This window comes from Meleagris gallopavo, chromosome 1 (assembly GCF_905368555.1).
Source record: "Meleagris gallopavo chromosome 1, MGAL_WU_HG_1.1, whole genome shotgun sequence".
Classification (NCBI taxonomy): domain Eukaryota; kingdom Metazoa; phylum Chordata; class Aves; order Galliformes; family Phasianidae; genus Meleagris; species Meleagris gallopavo.
Window position 1 is genome coordinate 130,984,158 of NC_139404.1, and position 18,631 is coordinate 131,002,788.

General features: G+C 42.2%; 1 protein-coding gene across 3 annotated transcripts; it reads right to left on the bottom strand.

Annotated features, from left to right (window-relative positions):
• Positions 1-276: 276 nt before the first annotated feature.
• On the bottom strand, positions 277-16,797 carry CHST10 (carbohydrate sulfotransferase 10). 3 transcript variants are annotated; one of them, XM_085214046.1, is made up of 6 exons: positions 16,406-16,797; positions 11,409-11,543; positions 8,652-8,749; positions 6,565-6,799; positions 3,410-3,515; positions 277-2,845 (listed from the first exon to the last, which is right to left on the bottom strand). In XM_085214046.1, exons 2-6 carry the CDS (start codon positions 11,518-11,520, stop codon positions 2,308-2,310), a joined length of 1,089 nt encoding a protein of 362 aa, XP_085070172.1. In that variant the 5' UTR covers positions 11,521-11,543; positions 16,406-16,797; the 3' UTR covers positions 277-2,307. The 3 variants fall into 3 exon arrangements, with proteins under 3 accessions (XP_085070172.1, XP_085070157.1, XP_085070165.1); XM_085214031.1 differs by having other exon boundaries at positions 16,557-16,684; XM_085214039.1 differs by lacking the exon at positions 16,406-16,797 and adding an exon at positions 15,625-15,783.
• Between the last annotated feature and the right edge of the window lie 1,834 nt (positions 16,798-18,631).

An 18,631-nucleotide genomic window follows, 5' to 3' on the forward strand; every position in this document is an offset into this window, starting at 1 on the left:
AAAACACAGCCATTTAATTCATTATAACTAGCAAAGCAAGAGCCTCCTTCCCAACACAGCATACTCTGCCCACTCTGCTTGCACTGGAGCTAATTCCTTTAGTCTCAGGAGCCCAGAGAACTCAACTCAGAAAGCCTTTAGAAAAAAAAAAAAATGCTGTTACTGGAGGTTCATGCAGCACTTCCCACCTGGCCGTTTTTAAACAACTGATACATGAAGTAATTTACCCGAGACAATAAAACCAGATACATTTGTATCAGTAACTTATGCTTCCAGTGGAAAACAATTCTACTTTCATCTTTATTAGAATTAAACTTTTAAGGCCTGAATTCACTATACATCATTCACACTGTTACATTTTAGATCGGCAGAGAGGTAATCGATCAGCTCATTAGCTCCAAAATGTGTTTAACAATACATTTTGCTAAGCTCCCATATAAAGAAAAACAGAGAAACCTGGAGCTGTTAACATCTTTTTATCGTTTGTTAAGAACTACCAAGTTAGGGCACTGTAACCATTGCTTTTTCTCAAAATAATAATAATAATCCCACCTTTGGAGATTTGCCACCTGGGACTATTCTCTTCTCATGCTGCTCAGTGATCCTCTCTCATTTCAGTGAGACTGTTGGGATCTTTCTGAAACCACATCCAGCTACAACAGGGCTTCCTTTCTGCAGATGGCAGCCCATGTCAGCTTGGCACAGCTTTCCTTTTTCACCTTTCATCCTTTTCAGTCCAAGATGCTTCCTTGCGCTGATAGAGAAGCTATGGAAAACATGCTGGGGCTGCACTGAAAAGCAGATTCCATAGCACTGACAGCCAGCAGCATTTCCAGCCAGCAACGTTACACTGATCTGAAAAGTAACCCTTTAGGATCAGGATTTTAGAGCACAGGTTGCATGCTCACTTTGGACAGGCCGATGGCTGCAGTCCGGGTTTGTGGTCTCTCTCCCATGAACTGCAGGATGAGGCGGCAGCTGATGCTTATTGCTGGTGAGCTCAAACATGGGACAACTCCTTATCGGGCAGAATGCAAGCACAGGCAATTATTATGGCTGCATTCATTCAGTTCTGTTTTCTGGTTTTTTTTTGACACACAAAACATATACAGAAATGTAAGCGAAATTCCTGGCAAGCTGCCACCTCACCTGTTGGTAACACAAATGTTGGACTTTTTAAACTCAGGGCACCGTAGCAGTGAATAAAAACAGAAGGATCCAAATACTGCCTACTTCAGCAGTAGGGGAATAGACTTTCAGAGGGAAACAAACGTTCTGTTCCGCAAGGTACTGAACACTGAGTAAGGCAGGATATAAGAAAAAGGAAGACCATTAACCCAAGTAACTTTAGCAGCTCCTCCATAAGTCAACCTGCTTTTGTGGCTTCTTTATTAATCTTGACTGTTAGAAGACATAACAAAAATGTGTGGCACCTTTGATTTCTGTATGTGCTCTCACAAATACAACTAATTCTTTATTTTAAATTAATTTTCCTTAAAGTTCCCCTAACGGTTTCATATTTCTTCTATGCTCCATTTGATTCTGGTGTTCTCAGATAACTTATATAGCCAGGAGTTAAATAATACCTTGAAAATCAAAGGTAGAATGATGACGCTCAGTAGACCAGTAGTAAGTACAGTAAACACTTGACAAAAGTACAAAGATAACTGGGCTTTAGAACCAGCCCCTTTTTGAACAGTTCTAAAGTTTCTGTCTAATTAGGTTCATTTTGTGACAAACAAAAATGGGATTAGATCAGCATTTCTATTATTATAGCAGCCACATGACAGAAACTAGATGATTTTACTTGTAAAGCATTCAATCAGTCTTTAGTCCTGTACTGGCCTCTAATTTTCAAAGCTCATGGGAGATTGCGTGCCCTTCTCATGAGCATGAATCATCGAGCTCACAAACATGTCAGCGTTAACCTGCAGTGAAATTGCCATCTTTATAAATACTTCACAACATTTTTAAATTGCATTCTGCCTGGGAGAAAGAGGAGGAAGACTATCACCCATTTGTTTTTCCTTTTTTTTTTTTCTTTTCCCTGCAAGGAAGGAAGAGAAGTGGAATCCTGTGTTTTAGATAACTGACTTCATTCCTAACAGATTGCAGTGTCACATATTGAACATACGGTCAGTAAGCAACAACTATAAGCCCCTAACTCTTCATATGACACGTTTCATGGAAGAACGGAGCAACATCAAAAAGCTAGAAAACAAAAAGTCATTCTCATCTCTGTCAGTGTTGCAGCTGGTATTCACGCAGGTTTCAATTAAGACACTTCTCCAGAGCTTATCCCAAGCATCACTTAAGCAAGAAATCTGGCTCCCGATACCCAAAGAGTTTAAAATCACCTTCAAACCGAGCGTAGAGGCGTCTTATGTCTCTCTTGCTGATTCCTGAAAAATACCTCTCTACTTTTGTTTTGTTGTACACTGTTATGCCTGGTGGAATCGTGGGGTATGATACCAGACGGTCTATGCCGGCTGCTTTCAAAATATAGGGAGCATCATCCTCCAGGGTTTCATGGTGTCCAATCACACTGTATGTGATTTCGCAGGGGGCACAGAGTTCCACATAGGTTACCCAGTGAATAATGTGATCACCAAACTGGACATCCAGCCATCGGTGATTGGGGTCACCCAGATAGCGCACAAAATCCTCAAACTGCAGCCCTTTGGTCTCCATGCGATTCCTTCTGTACTTACGAATGATGCTGGGAGCAATTTCGTGTCGGTACCAAGGCTCGAAGCGAGGATTGTGCACAAACTTGTCTTTAAATGCAGAAATAAGTCTTTCAAATGGATCTCTAACAATAAAAAACTTGAAGTATAAATTCAGTCTAAACAGAAGAAGGAAAAAAAAAAAAAGATTGAATAATTATGAAAATATAAGCAGCACCTAGCAAAGTCTTACAAACTGTATGGAAACTCTGACCACAGAGAGCAATATAAATCTTATGCTACTTGCATAATCTATCAATACTATCATCAGTAGGACTTGAAATACAATGTTTGTATTTTTCATTGTAAGTTTTTGTATACATTACAAAATGTAAGGAGAGCTTCCTCATCCTTCACATTCTATTAGAGTTGGAGAAGCTTAGTTTATCACAATCCAAATAAGCAGGAGATTAAATCCTCTATGATGCTGAAAGCTCTGAATTCAAGATATTTTTAATGTTACGAGGGTAAGCTCAAAATAAAAATAAAATGCACAATCACACAGAAAAAGTAACTCAGTGCAGCTAAATGCAACAGAGGGTTGCAATTTTCAATGTCAAGTGGCTAGAGAAATCATTGCTTCAGCATGAAGTGTTTCAACTGAATGTCTGCTCTCCTGTCTGCTCACCCCACTTCTGACTCCAAGCCTCTGCCACGTCCCCAGGAAGCCATCCATCTCTTACCGCTTTTTAATTTCAGAGTCACTGAAGGAGGACAGACGTGGAAGGCCATTTTTCTCATGATCATGTACAATGCTTTCGGGGATCTCGTCTATGGAAGAATATGCTCCTACAAAAATTGAAAGAGAGCAAGAGAATTTTTCAAGAAGGGGGAAAAAAAAAAAAAAAGCAAAACCAAACATGCTTTTGGCTGACAGCTTTTTGGTTTATCTTCCTGTTTCCCCTGTTTTCAGTGTTTATGGTTACAATGTTTGATGCTGTCAAACGACAAAAGATTCTGACTGTAAAGCTGAAATCGGTCAAAATTCTCATAGAATGGCCTGGGTTGAAAAGGACCACAATGATCATCTAGTTTCCACCCCTTGCTGTGTGCAGGATCACCAACCACCAGACCAGGCTGCCCAGAGCCACATCCAGCCTGGCCTTGAATGCCTCCAGGGATGGGGCATCCACAACCTCCTTGGGCAACCTGTTTCAGGGTGTCACCACCCTCTGTGTGAAAAACTTCCTCCTAATGTCTAACCTAAACCTCTCCTGTCTCACTTTAAGGCCATTCCCCCTTGTCCTATCATTATCCACCCACGTAAACAGTCTTTCCCCTTTCTGTTAATATGCTCCCTTGAAGTACTGGAAGGCCACAATGAGGTCTCCCTGGAGTCTTCTCTTCTCCAAGCTAAACAAGCTCAGTTCTCAACGCTACCTGACACTAAAATCCAAGGCCATGGGGCTTAAAAGCCCTCAGAAATGCACATTAGAAGAATTTCATCAGCAATTATGCTTAAACTTGTAACTTCCCACTTCAGTGTCCCCACTGTCTTTTCCTCTGCCCACACATACAAATAGGGGAAGACTTTGAGGATTAACTCCAGAGAAGGAATCGGCATTTTTTCTGAGTTTCCACCACCAGCAAAAAATAAATGCTGTGGGCTGCTTTTGGAACTGTGTCAACACAAAAGCATCTTGCTGTCAGGATCCATAAAATTCCTTTAATGACTACACTATGCTCAAACAAAAATTCCAATCATAGAATATCGCACAGATTGAAAAGTACTAAAATTAACAACAAAAAGCTTCAGATACTCTTTTCTTTTTTTTTTTTTCCAAGGACGTAAACTGACAAGAAAAATTGTCACTAAGTTCTCATGCATTCTTTTTAAGAATCCAATCCTGGAAGTTGTTATGACCTTGAAAAACATGTGGCCCCTTGGACTTCAGGAGTAAGCCTTCACACAAAGCATCATTTCAGAAAGCCAACACACACTGAGAACAGGCTGATGCAAAGCAAGCTCTTTAGGTGAAAGCCTCTATGGCGTTCTCTGTTCCAATATTCCTACCACAGAAGTAATGTAGATAATTAACATTTCAACATAAACCTTAGGAGCAGTCAGAATTGTGGTGAATAATCCACACAACTCAGATTCTCAGTTTTATCATTTTGTGTGTGGGGGGAAATACTTTATTAATTTTAGTTTTCTAATTACACTTTTCGGTACTCTAGGGGAATTCCACATGCACAGTAGATATCAGAGTAGATAACCTAAGAAACTGAATGCTTTCATTGCACCTCAGCTCTGGATGAATACAAGCAGTATCAGAATTAGTTTCCCAACAGTGCCACAGCTGTGTTTCTCCATCCTGAACCTCCACATACCACTTTTAGAAGCAGAGTATTCCTCTCTAAATATCAGTTCCATTTGTAGAAATTACCCAAAGAGACAAAAGTTAGAACAGTGAAAGAGATGGTCTTCATCAGCACATACTTGCGTATTGGCAGCACAAGGCAGAACAGACCAGTATTTATCCAGACATAATTCTCTATCATTATCCAGCATGCCAGAACTTGGAATCTCAAAGAGAAAGGTTCTCTGCTAGTAAGACATCAGTTATCCTCCACTGAACACAGACAAAAACCCCTGCCAGTCCTGAGCAATTCTTTGCATGTTATCTGTTAAAATCAGGCAAAGGAAGGTAGTTCTAATGCACTCATGTAGTTTCATACTCACTATTTTTTTCAAATGCAGTTTACATAGGCATTTAAGAAACAAGTGTGTACCTCTGTGCATGTGTGTCTTTTCTGGATTTTAAGCTGTGATCCATAGATCAAGAGTGAAACTAATATGCAAGTCTTTGGAAACATACTCCTTAGTACAAAGTTTGCTGAGGGACACAGTTCCTTTGTCAACTTGTGACTGTTTGCTTATTGGTATGTGAACTGTTTCATGCAAGGTCGAGAAAACATAAACAGAAGTGTAGAGCTGGTTGTTCTCAGGGTTCTCATAACAAGAAAGATAGGTTTATAGTATTCAGATATCACCCTGATGAGCTATGTTGCCTGTAAAACCACCGAAGGGCTCCAAGTGACCTAACTATAAATAGAAAAGACACAGCCCTGGTACAAGATGATGTCTTAAGTTAAACAAAGGTGTCTTATATTAAGTATGATCAAACTAAGCACGTGTGCACCCAGAGGTGCTGTGGGAAACCCTGAGGAAATCAGTTATTTGTATTGGCATGCCGTGCTACTGAAAGAGTGTGCTAGGTACAAGTAGACAGAGCTTGCCTCATAGATTGTTAAACATCAGTCCTTTTGCTCCTTCTTTTAGTCTTTTACAGCACACCTTTGTTGATGAAACTCTACCTTTAAGTGCCTCAGAATCTTCTTAACTCATATGATGGCTCAGTGGTTACACATACACACGATTTCACCACCACAGATCTACAGCAGCTGCTGAATTTTAATAAGCTTTCCTCGTGCCTTAAAGAGTGAAGTCATAAGTTGGTGAGTTCAAGATTTTGTACGATCATTTCTTAGGGAATTGTGGTACCTTGTAATTTACTTGTTTCAAACCCTTTAAATCAGTGCCACCCCTTCAAAGATAACAAACCTACCTACCACATGCATATGTGCACTATTATGACTCAAAGAATTTTTGAGTCAAACAATAACAGTACTTATTTTCACAGAAAGAACAGGTTTATTTTCTTTAAAAATAGATCTTCTGAAAGGATTAGAAGCAACTGTGACGAATGAGTAGCTGAAATTAAGTATCAGTGTACTGAAAGGCAGAAAGAATCCATTTTAGTCCTGTCCCAGTTGGATCAATTCTGCTCTTTCCTCCCCCTCAAAGAAACCCACACACCCACAACTGAGTAGATACCATTTAAAACGATCAAGACTTTTTTCCACTGAGTGTTGCCCACTTTTGGCGTCTGACAAAACAGGATCTTGTGCTTGTCACACACAAATATTCGGTCCAAGACGAATTTGGAAACTGCAGTGTGAGAGAGATTTCTCAATGCAGTGTCTCTGCAGACATTCCGGAGAAGCTCAAGTCTTTCCATATGAACCAAGGGATGGCGTAGCAGATTTCCAGTAAAAGCTTTTCCAGTTGGCTTTATAAAATAGAAGGGAGAAAGAAAAAAATAAAGTGCAAATGTTTAGTTTTCAGATCAAATTCTAAACTGTAAAAGTCCCCAAACTGTGCATGATAATGATCCCTACGCTCATGATAACACTGCTAAACATTAATTGAAGAAGTAACAGTTTCCTTCCTGCACTGCTGCTGTATGTATTGGTACATGGCATTCCTCTTATCCAACAATTGATGACCTGTTTAACTTTTCTGAGGCTGAGGAGAGAGCCATGACTACAACCACATCCCTCTGTCTCGTGGTTAATAGGGAGAGAGAAAGAATAAGATTGCTCGATACACAGATGATGAGAAATTTTAATTTTCTGTTGAAAAATCCTCCTCCTTCCACTAAATGTGATTTACACACCTGGATCTGGGAAGGAAAGAGATAACAATGTCCACAGAAAAACAGATTTTACACTGCCAATGCTTTGTTAATAGCAAAGAAAAATTCACTTATAGTTTTGGCACAGCACAGCACATTATGGTGTCAAACTTTTCTTTAGCTTCATAACTTCTTTATTTTAATGCTGTTACCTTTTGCAATAAGCACAATGTTAGAAAGCCATACTGCAAAGTGAAGTACATTGTTCTTATTTTCATAGCTAACTCTCAAGCTTTCACTCTGGAGGGACTTCATTTTTACTCAAGTAAATATAAGAAGCTGAATTTGACCAGGTCCAATGCCACCAAGCATTGTCTTCTGTATCTTTATTCAGATGGTACTTTAGATAGTGCCCAAGCAACATATGAGAAAGGGATGGTTTTACATTTTGTCCCAATTATTCATTCCCTGCTCAAGATGCAATTTGGATGGCCTCACAGATTGCTTATCAAAACAATTCCTGTTGCATGCAACCAGGATTAATATTATTGTTCTGTGGTTCATGCTGTCATCAAGTCAAGAGGGAACAGTTTTGGATCAAGAAACCTTATTATCCTCTTCCATACAAGTAAAGGAAGATATTAAGACTTGCTACATGGAACTGTCAGACTTCCACTGAACAAAGCCTTTCTTCCAAGTACAGTGAAGATAAATTAAATTTCCTTTTTTTTTTTTTTTTAAACATAAGGAAAACAAAGTGCCATGCTTATATAGATATCCACATTCCATGCTGCTTTAAAGAAATACTCTAAATGTTAGGTGACTGATTTACCAATGGCAAAAAATTGGCCCTAGCTCTCCATGCAAATGGTCTGAAGTTCACATTTGCATGTGGAATTTTCAGTTTCCTTGAGAATTAGCAAGGAATTTGCTAAGAACTGCATCTGTTCTGCTTTATTTCTGAAAGTACGGAATTGTGCACTTGGAACAACTTCTATTGAATACTATTGTGCTTGTGTTTCACTTTGGACAAATTCTGCAATGTAAAGCACAAAGAGCACAGAAGATGAAAAAAAAAAAATGGAATCTGACAAAAAGAATCAGAAAGAATCAGAAAGACCAGGCAAAGAACTAAGAGGAATGACAAGACTCAGGCTTGTCAAGAACCATGAACCTGATGATTGTAACACCTAAAACACTACAACAAGTAACCCAAGATGGGCCATTACATAAGAAAGGCTAGCAAAAACTGATTGACCTGATTTGATAAAAGTGGTAGTGCAACTATATTCTCCTAGAAGTGGAAATGCATTAACTTGGACAGATAGAAGGTTATTGTAACAAAGTAGCTTTGGGAAGCTAAAAGGAATTCTGTTGGCTCTATGAAAATGAAAGTCTGAATAATGATTCCTGTCTAGCAGTTCCTTTAACCATAGGAAAGCCTTACATAATCTCTCTTTTCTCCCACTCTTTAATACATTTAAGCTCTTATCTCAATGGTACGCACCTGGAATTCCTTAGTCCAATGTTTTTCCTCTGGCACACGTGCCTCCTCCACTTTTGTCACAGCTGTCAGTATTAATGGCTCTTGTTTGGCACCATAGCCTGAAGAAGGAAAAAAGATAAGAGCATTATGGAGGATGGGGGAAAGCAACAATTTCTGCTTTACAGCTAACACAATGGAAAAACATTTTCTGCAATAAGCAGGCAAAACATTAGGATTTGTTTCCAGATGGGAAAGTACTAGAGAAGACATGAGAGGCTATGAATATTTTAAAGAACATACTCTATGGGAATTTTGGATGTAATTTTAATTTAGTTTTCTCAAAGAAACACGACCATTATCTTTCTTGAGGGGGCTTTTAAAAACAAACTGCATACAAAGAAACAGAGAAATTGAAAATCCAAATGTCAGGAAAAATAATAATGTTTGCACAGGTTTTAAGATCTAATAATATATGATACTTGAATTTTCTTTAGTAGAAGAACAACTGGATGCATACAACAGTACAATACTTTTATTTTTCAATAAACTTCCTGAAAACTGTAATTTAGCAGGCTTTTGCCCTTCCCACATCCATATTAGTAGGTAAGTTTCACCTACTGTAAACTCTTAGACGTTAGCAAAAAAAATAAAAAGAAAGCATTATTAAGGAGCACCTTTATTTTCTTGCTGCTCTCTAAGCAACAGATCTAATCAGCACTAAAGAATGCAAGATCCCTTTATTATTTATTACTGGAACGATGGCTTTTCCTTAGAGACTTCCACAAGGAGAAAAACAAATTCAGTGAATACATTCATTCTTTTTAATTATTTTAGAGCAGCTAATAACCCCAAACAAAATTAAAGTATGTAAGGGAAAAACCTCCTGCATCTTTTTGCAATTTGCATGCTACACGGAACCAGAAAAATAACACAAGTCTGCAGCTTTACATGATGCAGAAAGAAAAAAAAAAAAAATTGAAGTTTTCCCTAACCACAATGGGAAAAGAACAGGATCTCTCCCTCAAAACTTCTTTCTATCCATATTGAATTATTTTCCCCTATATATAGTTCATTCTTTTATGAATAGTCTTTCTTCATCCGCAACCACAATTGTTTATGGTTTAATGCTCAAGAAGACATCAACTGTTTATGCCCCCTTTGCAAGGTAGTACTCCACTGTGCCTATGCTGGATTTAAACAAAAGGAACAGATGGAAAAGCAACCTAAAACTGAAAGGAATGCAACATCCCTAAGTGCCACATCTACGTGTCTCCTGAACGGCTCCAGGGTCAGTGGCTGCACCACCTCCCTGGGCAGCCTATTCCAACACATTACCACTCTTTCTGAGAAGAAAGTTTTCCTAATATCTAACCTGAAATTCCTCTGGCACATCTGTTAGTTTTTTTTTGTTTGCTTTTTTAATTATTATTTTTTTAATTTAATAAGAGTTCCTCCAGAATTAGCCACCATGCTTACTTGGGCTTTCACATTATATATTCACATTACTTCCCTTCATCAGTCCCAATACAAACACTGCAAACTCCAACACATACATACTCGTGGCTTTGTAAGACTGAAGCTTAAAAAATTATGGAGCTCCTGCTCAGAGAGCTATCCAAATAGGAAAGAGGATTCAGCACAGAAGAAAAAAAGACAAAAAATGGTAAGGCAAGATAATGAAAAGCAAATAAATGCAGAGGGTGTGCTCTGGTTATTTATTATTTTAAGTACATTTTAGTTCCTCTGACAACTTCTGGTGGAAATAACCACTCATATAATACTTAAGCTCAGAAACAAGAGTTGGCATAACATGAAATACTGGAACATTTAACAACCTTACATAAGGCTGGCACATTTGCAGATATACCAAGGCTCAAAAAAAGCTAAAACTGAGGAAATCTACAAAGTTAGTCTATAGTTTTCACCTGTAAGACTTAAAAGGTACACCTAGCATATTTATCTGCTATCAAGTCAATGATACAAATAGCACTAGTGCTCCTAGTGCTTCAGAAGTTACATATTTTTTGCATATTTTAGGCGGATGCAGAAGTACAGATGTCTTAGAACTGTAGGTTGTGTCATAAGCTCTCTGTAGGACATTTTTTTTTTTTTCCTAACACCAGCTCTTCGGTAGACTTTCTTTAGAAAACTCTCCCATGCTGTGTGGTGTCATCAAATGGCTTAAATTCCCCATCAGTCTAACACCATCTGGGCTACTTATGCTAAGCAAAAGCCTATAAGCTGTTTGTCAGTCGAACAGCAGAGGATAAAGCTGAATGCAAGAAGCAGGGCAGAGGTGGCTAGGCTAAGTGTGCTGTGAAAGAAAACAAGCTTTGCATGAAATCAAGCTATACACAATGCTGCCACAGTTACAAGAGGACAGAAACTGGTATTGTGGGAGCTTTATTTTAGTCATTTTTTAACAGGTAGTTTTGTACACACTATTTTGTACACAAATTCTCCTCTTAGGAGATGAAGATGCTCATGCTGGGTACATCTGAAAAAGCAGACCTCACAAGACAAAATTGCAAAACATGTTTTCTTCTGTTCCTGACCACTAAGGAAAAAGAAAAAAGGATCCGATACAAAGTTTGCAGACTTCTACCAAGACAAGCAGGAATTGAGTATCAGCACTGACATTTCTATTTTATTTGTTCTGTTCTCAGACCTACTGAAAAGGAGCGGTAATGCGCTGAGAAGCGTTTTGCACAGGAAGTGCATTTATGTGAATGACTATACCATCTCCTCTTTCCCAGCAAACATTAAACTTGAACTTACCATCTGGATCTTTAAAAGTCAGTGTGATAAACTTGCTGGCAACCATGAACATGAATATCACCCAAAAGCATGCAGCTAGAAGCAGCCACTGGTGGTGCATGTTGTCAGACATGAGCCATATAAAGTTGTTGCTTCCTGTTTGAAAGGGGAAAAATAGGCACGTGAATACTTTTTGTTCCAGTTTAGAAAAATGCTCTCCATAACCAAACTCTAGTTATGTGTATCACAGAATCACCAAGGTTGGAAACGACCTCCAAGTCCAGCCCAACTGTCCACCTACCACCAGTATTTCCCACTGAACAATGTCCCTCAGTACAACACCTAAATGTTTCCTTAACACTTCCAGGGACAGTGACTCCACCACCTTCCTGGGTAGCCCATCCCAGCACCTCATCACTTTTTCAGAGAAGAAATTTCTTCTTATGTCCAGCCTGAACCTCCCCTGGTACAACTTGAGGCCATTCCCTCTCATCCTATCACTATTTACACAGGAGAAGAGGCCAACCCCCACCTCGCCACAACCTCCCCTTTGGCAACTGTAGAGAGAGATAAGGCCTCCCCTTCTCTTCTCCAGACTGAACAATCCCAGTTCCCCCAGCTGCTCCCCATAAGACTTGTGCTCCAGGACCCCTCACAGCTCTGTTGCCCTTCTCTGAACACACCCCAGGTAAATGCGTCCAGAAAATACATCATAAATACAACATAAGAAAAGCAGCAGACTCCTCTCCTTCTATTTGCTGGTAGTATTTATTTATTTATTTTTTTTTCTCTTCTGTTTTTTCAACTGAAACAACTGCTATCAGCGAGATACTTCTTTCCTCATTCACCCCACCTTGGTCTGACTGCTCATAGATTGCTTTGGGTTGGAAGGAGCCTCAAAAGCCCATCCAGTTCCAAACCCTTGCTGTGAGTTGGGCTGCCGCCCCCCAGATTAGGCTGCCCAGGACCAAACCAGCAAACCTCCCATTTTTTTTTTTTTTGAGGGTAGTTCTTTTCCCCTCCTTTAAATTTCTGAGGTGGCTGATCACAGCACAAAAAGGTAAAATGAGGAAAGCTCCACTCCCCAGGGTGGCCAGCCAGCAGATCAACGTTAACAGTATTCATAGCTGTCCTGTGTCAGCTCAGGACACAACACACTCCTCTCCTCTCCAGCCTACATGAACCGCAGGCCAGATGCTACTGAGCCAACATACTAAGCTTAACCCAAAGCTGTATTTAAAGGCAGTAATTTTTCTTTTTATTTTGTCACTTTTGTTGCCAGTAAAGTATCAACTGGAAAGTTTTGATTTCCATGATGTTAAGTATTAGTCACAGAGCCAGCAGGAGGGGTTTCCTCGCAGCATTAAGTGAACTCTTCCTTTTGAGAACATTGATAATGCAACTTCAGAACTCCTCAGCAAATAGGATTTAAATCAAATATTTTATACAATGAGATTCTCACAACAGTCTTGGGAGATTTGTACACATGCAAAAAAACAAAACCAAAAAAGCACCTGCATGGCGTGTGATCACATTTCTGCACAGCCACTTGAATGAACTGTCAGAGAGCAGAGGCCCTCATTCCCAGCTAAGATTATAAAATCATGCTAGTTATTGCTTCTGAGCAAATTTTGTATTATTTTTTTGGCTGCATACCAGTATTTTGCCTTTTCATACCCACTGAAGCTTCTGACATTCTTCCAACACATCCATCTGCCACACCCTTACTCCTGCTACAGGTGCTGACTGCTTTTCCAACTGGCTTCTGCCTTCCAGCAATGCAAATGCTTCTAAGAAGAGTTCTCACTGGAGCTGACAGAAGTGAAATGTCTCCAAGGTACACCAAATACATGTGCAGGCAAGGCAAGCAGCTGAAAACAGATGGGGGAATCTCACCGTACCATTACAATATTGCCAAATTTCTCCAAACCATCAGCTCCCAAAGGTGCTTTTTTTGAAGTATGCTACAGCATCAGCTATCTTCTATTCAAGACACCAGAACTCACCACATTTGCTTTTAGATAGGCTGGCTCTTCAAAGACATGAAAAACGGTCTGGGTCAGATCCTCCTATCTAACCCATTACACCTGCTCTACATAAAGCCAGAAGAAACAGACCTCTGACAGTCAGAGTATCCCTGCTAGGCCAACCGTTTTCATAATGATGATGGATACACGTCATTCGGCAAGGAATGTGGATCCCTGTTGCTTTCAGTAATTTATGTACTGTAGTTCCATGAAGTTGTATTGAATGTCACGGGAGGAGCAGCTCCAATGTATTCCGACTTGGAAAACAACAGCAGTCAGCACCCACAGGGCCTGCAGCCAGATCCTCTGCTCTATGGGTAGGCCAAAAATGGGAGGGGATCATAGTCACATCCATAACAATCACCATTATTACCTCTGAATACACTGAAGCTGAAAAGAAAGCGCTAAGCCATTTGTGCACAAAGCAGATCTACAACCATATTCCCTGATGGAATTGTGTTGTCAAAGGCTGGCACAATCAAAATGTAGTTACAATGGCTGGCACAATTACTCACTTCCAGCACCTAAACAAAACTGCATCTACCCTAAGAAGCAGAACTACTCAAAATGATATACAGAAGTAAATCATTATTCTCACTTAAATGAGGTGACCATCAACATTTCTAAAAAAAGGTGTTTATGTTGCTCCCCTTTCTCTAGCTTTTTCTTTCCTAATAGAGATATTTTTATCATTTTCACATACAGTAATCACACTTCCTGGTCTATCTCCGATCTTACTGCAATTTCTCTTTCCTCTTCTGCTACTTATTTTCTAGTAAACACACGTACATACATACTAGCTCCTGAATCTCCCCTTTAAATGTTTCCTTCAACTTCTAAATGCGCATTTTACTTCTTGCATAAAATATTCTTTCCTTACAAGTAGAAAAACCAAGAACATTGCTGAAGGCTCAGTTCATCCTGTCATAACATAACACAAAGAGATTTTTCAAATTGCTCCTTTTCCCTCTTATTACAATTCTGTGTTCTTTAGGGGGCACATAAGCCAAAAATAGGAAAAAAGAAAAAAGAAAACCCACCAACCCTCTCTCCATGCATTCCTCTGTTCTTCCATCTCTGGCAATCTGCCCTGAATCCAGATTGGCACACAGCCCTCAGAGCAGTCAGGTGCCAGTTTTCCCAAAGCATGTACAGAAGCACAACAGGGAACATATACACAATCGTGAACCAAAGAACAGGACTCAATAAGTGGAAGGCTTGATCTGTCCGTGAGTAACATCTTATCTGGAAAAAACACTAGGACTTTGGGGAAAATTCCTGTTCTTCATATGAATGACAGAACAGAGTGCAGAATGACAGCTCACGGCATCAAGGTCGGAAAAGATCTCATCTAGTCCAACCGTCAAACCATCACCACCATGCCCACTAAGCCATGTCCCTCAGTATCACATCTACTTAAAAATTTCTCCTGAACAGGAAGTTTTGTCTCATTCGCTTGTTATGCTACTTTATCCATTCCCTCCCACTCTCCAGAAGGTGGTCTTCCATCTACTTCTAAAGAGTTTTTCAGGTACGAGTATGAATGACAATCATCGAAGCAAGCCAGGCCCTCGTAGCCATAGAGCCGGCAGACATGATCCACCAATGCTGAGAGCTGGCAGCCATCCCCAGAAACCAAAGACATGCCCTGGGAATGAATAGGGCTATGGAGAACATGATGGCAGGAGACTTGAAGATTTAAGCAGTATTAAAACTCAAAGCAAAGGCCCCTGCTTGGCAGCTTACGGTGCCTGGGCAGGGGCTCCTTGGTGGGACAGTGTACAGTGAATGACAGCAGCACACTAGGAGCCTCCAACCATCAATCTGCTTGCCTATCAGCACGTGACTAATGACATAACTTGAAGTGCACAACAAAGAACAAACAGCAGTGAGATGAGATATCCGATTCATTTTCATCAAAGCCTCCCTTCTCTTCAGATAAAGTTAACAGATCTAGACAATTTCTTATATTAAAAAAAAAAAAAAAAAAAAAAGCAAGCCAAAATCTTTCACAGGCTCACTTCTTAAAATTCTTAAAATTGAGTGGTGCTGCTAAATGCCATAGAGCATGTTACAACAGGTATTTCTGAAAGCTGATTCTCTCTGAAGGCTTTTCAGTACCTTGACAGCATTAACGGGCTTGTCTCCTACTCTCACAGACTGAGAGAGGAGAGACACACGTCAGCTTTTACCAAGCACATGTAGCTCACCTGTCAGCAGGAAGGCAGAGAACTAATGCAGCATCCCAGCAACAGCCACATCACCATCCTGGGCCACAGGCAGGCTTGGTGTGAAGGGGCTTGGCAGATGGCAGCCACGCTGGGAAGCACTGCAAGGCGTTCAGCTCAGCATTGAGAGCCAGCCTCCCAGACAGACACTGAGGCCACACAAGGCCCTGAACACTCTTTGCAGCGTGGCAGCAGCTGTTATCCCAGCATCTGGGCTTCCCCAGCCGGCTAGATGCTGAGGTGCTCATTGCCTCAGGGGAGGGATAAGAGCAGGGTGAACCTGCACCAGGAACACGGGATACTACTGCGGATAGACAGATATGGGCTGCATCAAGCAAAGCCTATCCACAACCCAAAAGCCAGACACTGGGTGAAGGCAGGAGATAGAGCTTGGCTAACCAGAAGCAAACTTTCCTGGTTAAGTGGGAGAAAATCTTCCCTGCCAGAGCCATAAGCAAAGCTTCTCTCTCCGTGCAGGGCACCCGCCAGCTCTGCCCCGCCGCTGACAGCCCGGCCTGCCGCCGCCGCACCCGGGGCCGGGCCTCAGCCGCCCGCTCCGCGACCACTCGCGAAAAGTAACCTCCTGCGGGGGACACCGCCTCGCCCCCCGCGGCGGCTCCAGCCACGGCGACCCGCCTTCCATCGCGGCTCCCGGCCTGCTCCGGCCGCCCGGCTGCGGGCTGCCGGGCCTCCAGCCGAGCAGCAGCATCCCCCCCCCTCTTTCAGGCTCGGAAAGCGCGAGGCGGAAGCGCCGCCGACTTACCGGCCCTACGGCGCCGCTTCCCGCAGCCCCGGCCCCCGTGGCGGGGCGCCGCTCCGGCCCGGGCCCGCCTTACGCGGCGGCCCGACGAGGCGGCCCCGGCTGCCGCATCCCCCCGCCCGGTTGCGGACGGCGGCGACGCCTCCCCGCTCACCCCCGATTGCCGCCGCCGTCGCCTAGCCCCGCCGCCGCCTCCATTTCCTCCCGCCGCGGGCAGGCCCCGGCCTCGGCCGCGCCCCCAGCCCCGCCGCGGGGAAGGAGAAGAAGGTGGAGGCAGCCGTGGGGACGGCACGCTCCGCTCCGAGCAGTCGCAGCGTCCCTCCCGGCCGCCGGCCTTAGAGCGGAGGCAGGAGGAAGGGAAAAGATGTTCGCCTCGCCTCGCCCCGCCCTGCCCCGCCTCACCTCGCTCCGGCGGGAGCGGGATGCCCTACCCCGCAGCGCAGGTTCCTGCTCCAGAGAGTCCCCTTCCCGAAGGTACGGGGCCCGCCGCAGCCCTCGGCCCCTTCTCGGTGGGAAGATAAGCCAATGCTCGGATCGGCTGACGGATAGGCGTATATTGACTGATCAATTCCTCTGAAAATGTCATGGATAGTTCCCTAATGCTGCTCCGAGATAGTGTTTCCCAAGCCCTGCAGAAGTGAAGCTCCTGCTGTGAATGCCCCTGTAGGAAAGAGTGACAGTGGGGCAAAGCCCTCCCCTTTTAAGTCCTACTGAATGCTGTAGACATATCTTGAAGCATGAAATTGCGTGATAGAACACATAGAAGAGCCTGGCTTTATTGCCCAAAAGGTGTGCCCCTATTGCTTGACCCAGCTGTGTCCTCTGTGTCTGGTTGTGAGAATCACAGAATCATTAAGGTTGAGAAAAAAACCTCAAAGATTATCTAGTAGAACCATCACCCCCATGCCCACTGACCACGTCCCTCAGTGCCACATCTACACATTCCTGCAACTCCTCCAGGGACAGTGACTGCACCACCTCCCTGGGCAGCCTATGCCACTGCATCACATCTCTTTCTTAGAAGAAATTTTTCCTAATATCCAGCCTGAACCTCTCCTGGTGCAACTTGTGGACATTGCATCTTGTCCTATCACTGTTGCATGGGAGAAGAGGCCCAAATGTGAATGCCCATACTGCTCAGGACTGGCTCCCTCTGCAGTAGACATTCATAGTTCATGCTACGTACCATTTCACCTGCATTTCTTATGAAATCTTGTGGGGTAAATATATGAAAATTGCTTTTTTTTTTTTTTTAATTGTGTGAATAAGTAAATACATAAATAACAAACACCTGTTCCCTCGAAACTGATTTGTAGTGGAAGATTTTTTTCTTACCTTGAATCCTACGAAATCTATGAGGAGCTTGCCAACAGCACAAGATCAGGGTCAACAGCTTGAGAATGGACAAATTCAGTAGAGCCAGAATTGTAGTAGATGTTTCTATCTGTGTTCAGCTATCAATTAGTGAAAGAAACAAAAAAATCCAATGACAGAAGAGTTTAAAATATTTTCACAAATTAATAAAAATTAAAACAACAACAATAAAAAATACTGTACTGGAGCCTGGCTAAGAAAGCCCAGGGAAGCCTAGGGATGGTCTTCATATGAATGCTGTGGCAGCCTCCAGAGCAGGTCAGGCCAACACAAATGCATTACCAGCAGTGCCTTAGGATGAAGTCTTAGAATGGGTTGGGTTGGGTTGAATCTCCTAGATGATCTAGTTCCAGCCCCAAAGCCACAGGCAGGGTTGCCAGCCACTCGATCAGGCTGTCCAGAGCCCCATCCAACCTGGCCTTGAAGAACTCCTGGGATGGAGCATCTACAACTTCTCTGTGGTGATGGTGTGGTGATGTCCTCGTCCCTCCCTTCTGCCTGTGAAATAGAAACTGTGATAGTTACCTTGCTCATAAGGCACATTGGAAGTCTGAGTTCATTCACCAGTTTGAGATTTGTGTAGGCTGGCAACTTTGGAAGTTGCTTCTTTCTTCAGTCTTGAGGGTGACGACTACAGTGCAGCCATGCACAGATTATTAATAAGCAGTCTCCAGCTGTGGAACCAATTTCTGACAGATTATCAGACTCAACCCAAGCACTTTAACCTTTCAAGCATGTTGTTACTGACGTGTATAATAATTAATCCTGTATAAATTGAACATGTTTTTTTCCAAACTTAAGCACAGTTAATAAGCTTTGTTTTCAGTAATTGGCCCCAAAAATGTCTGATAGAGT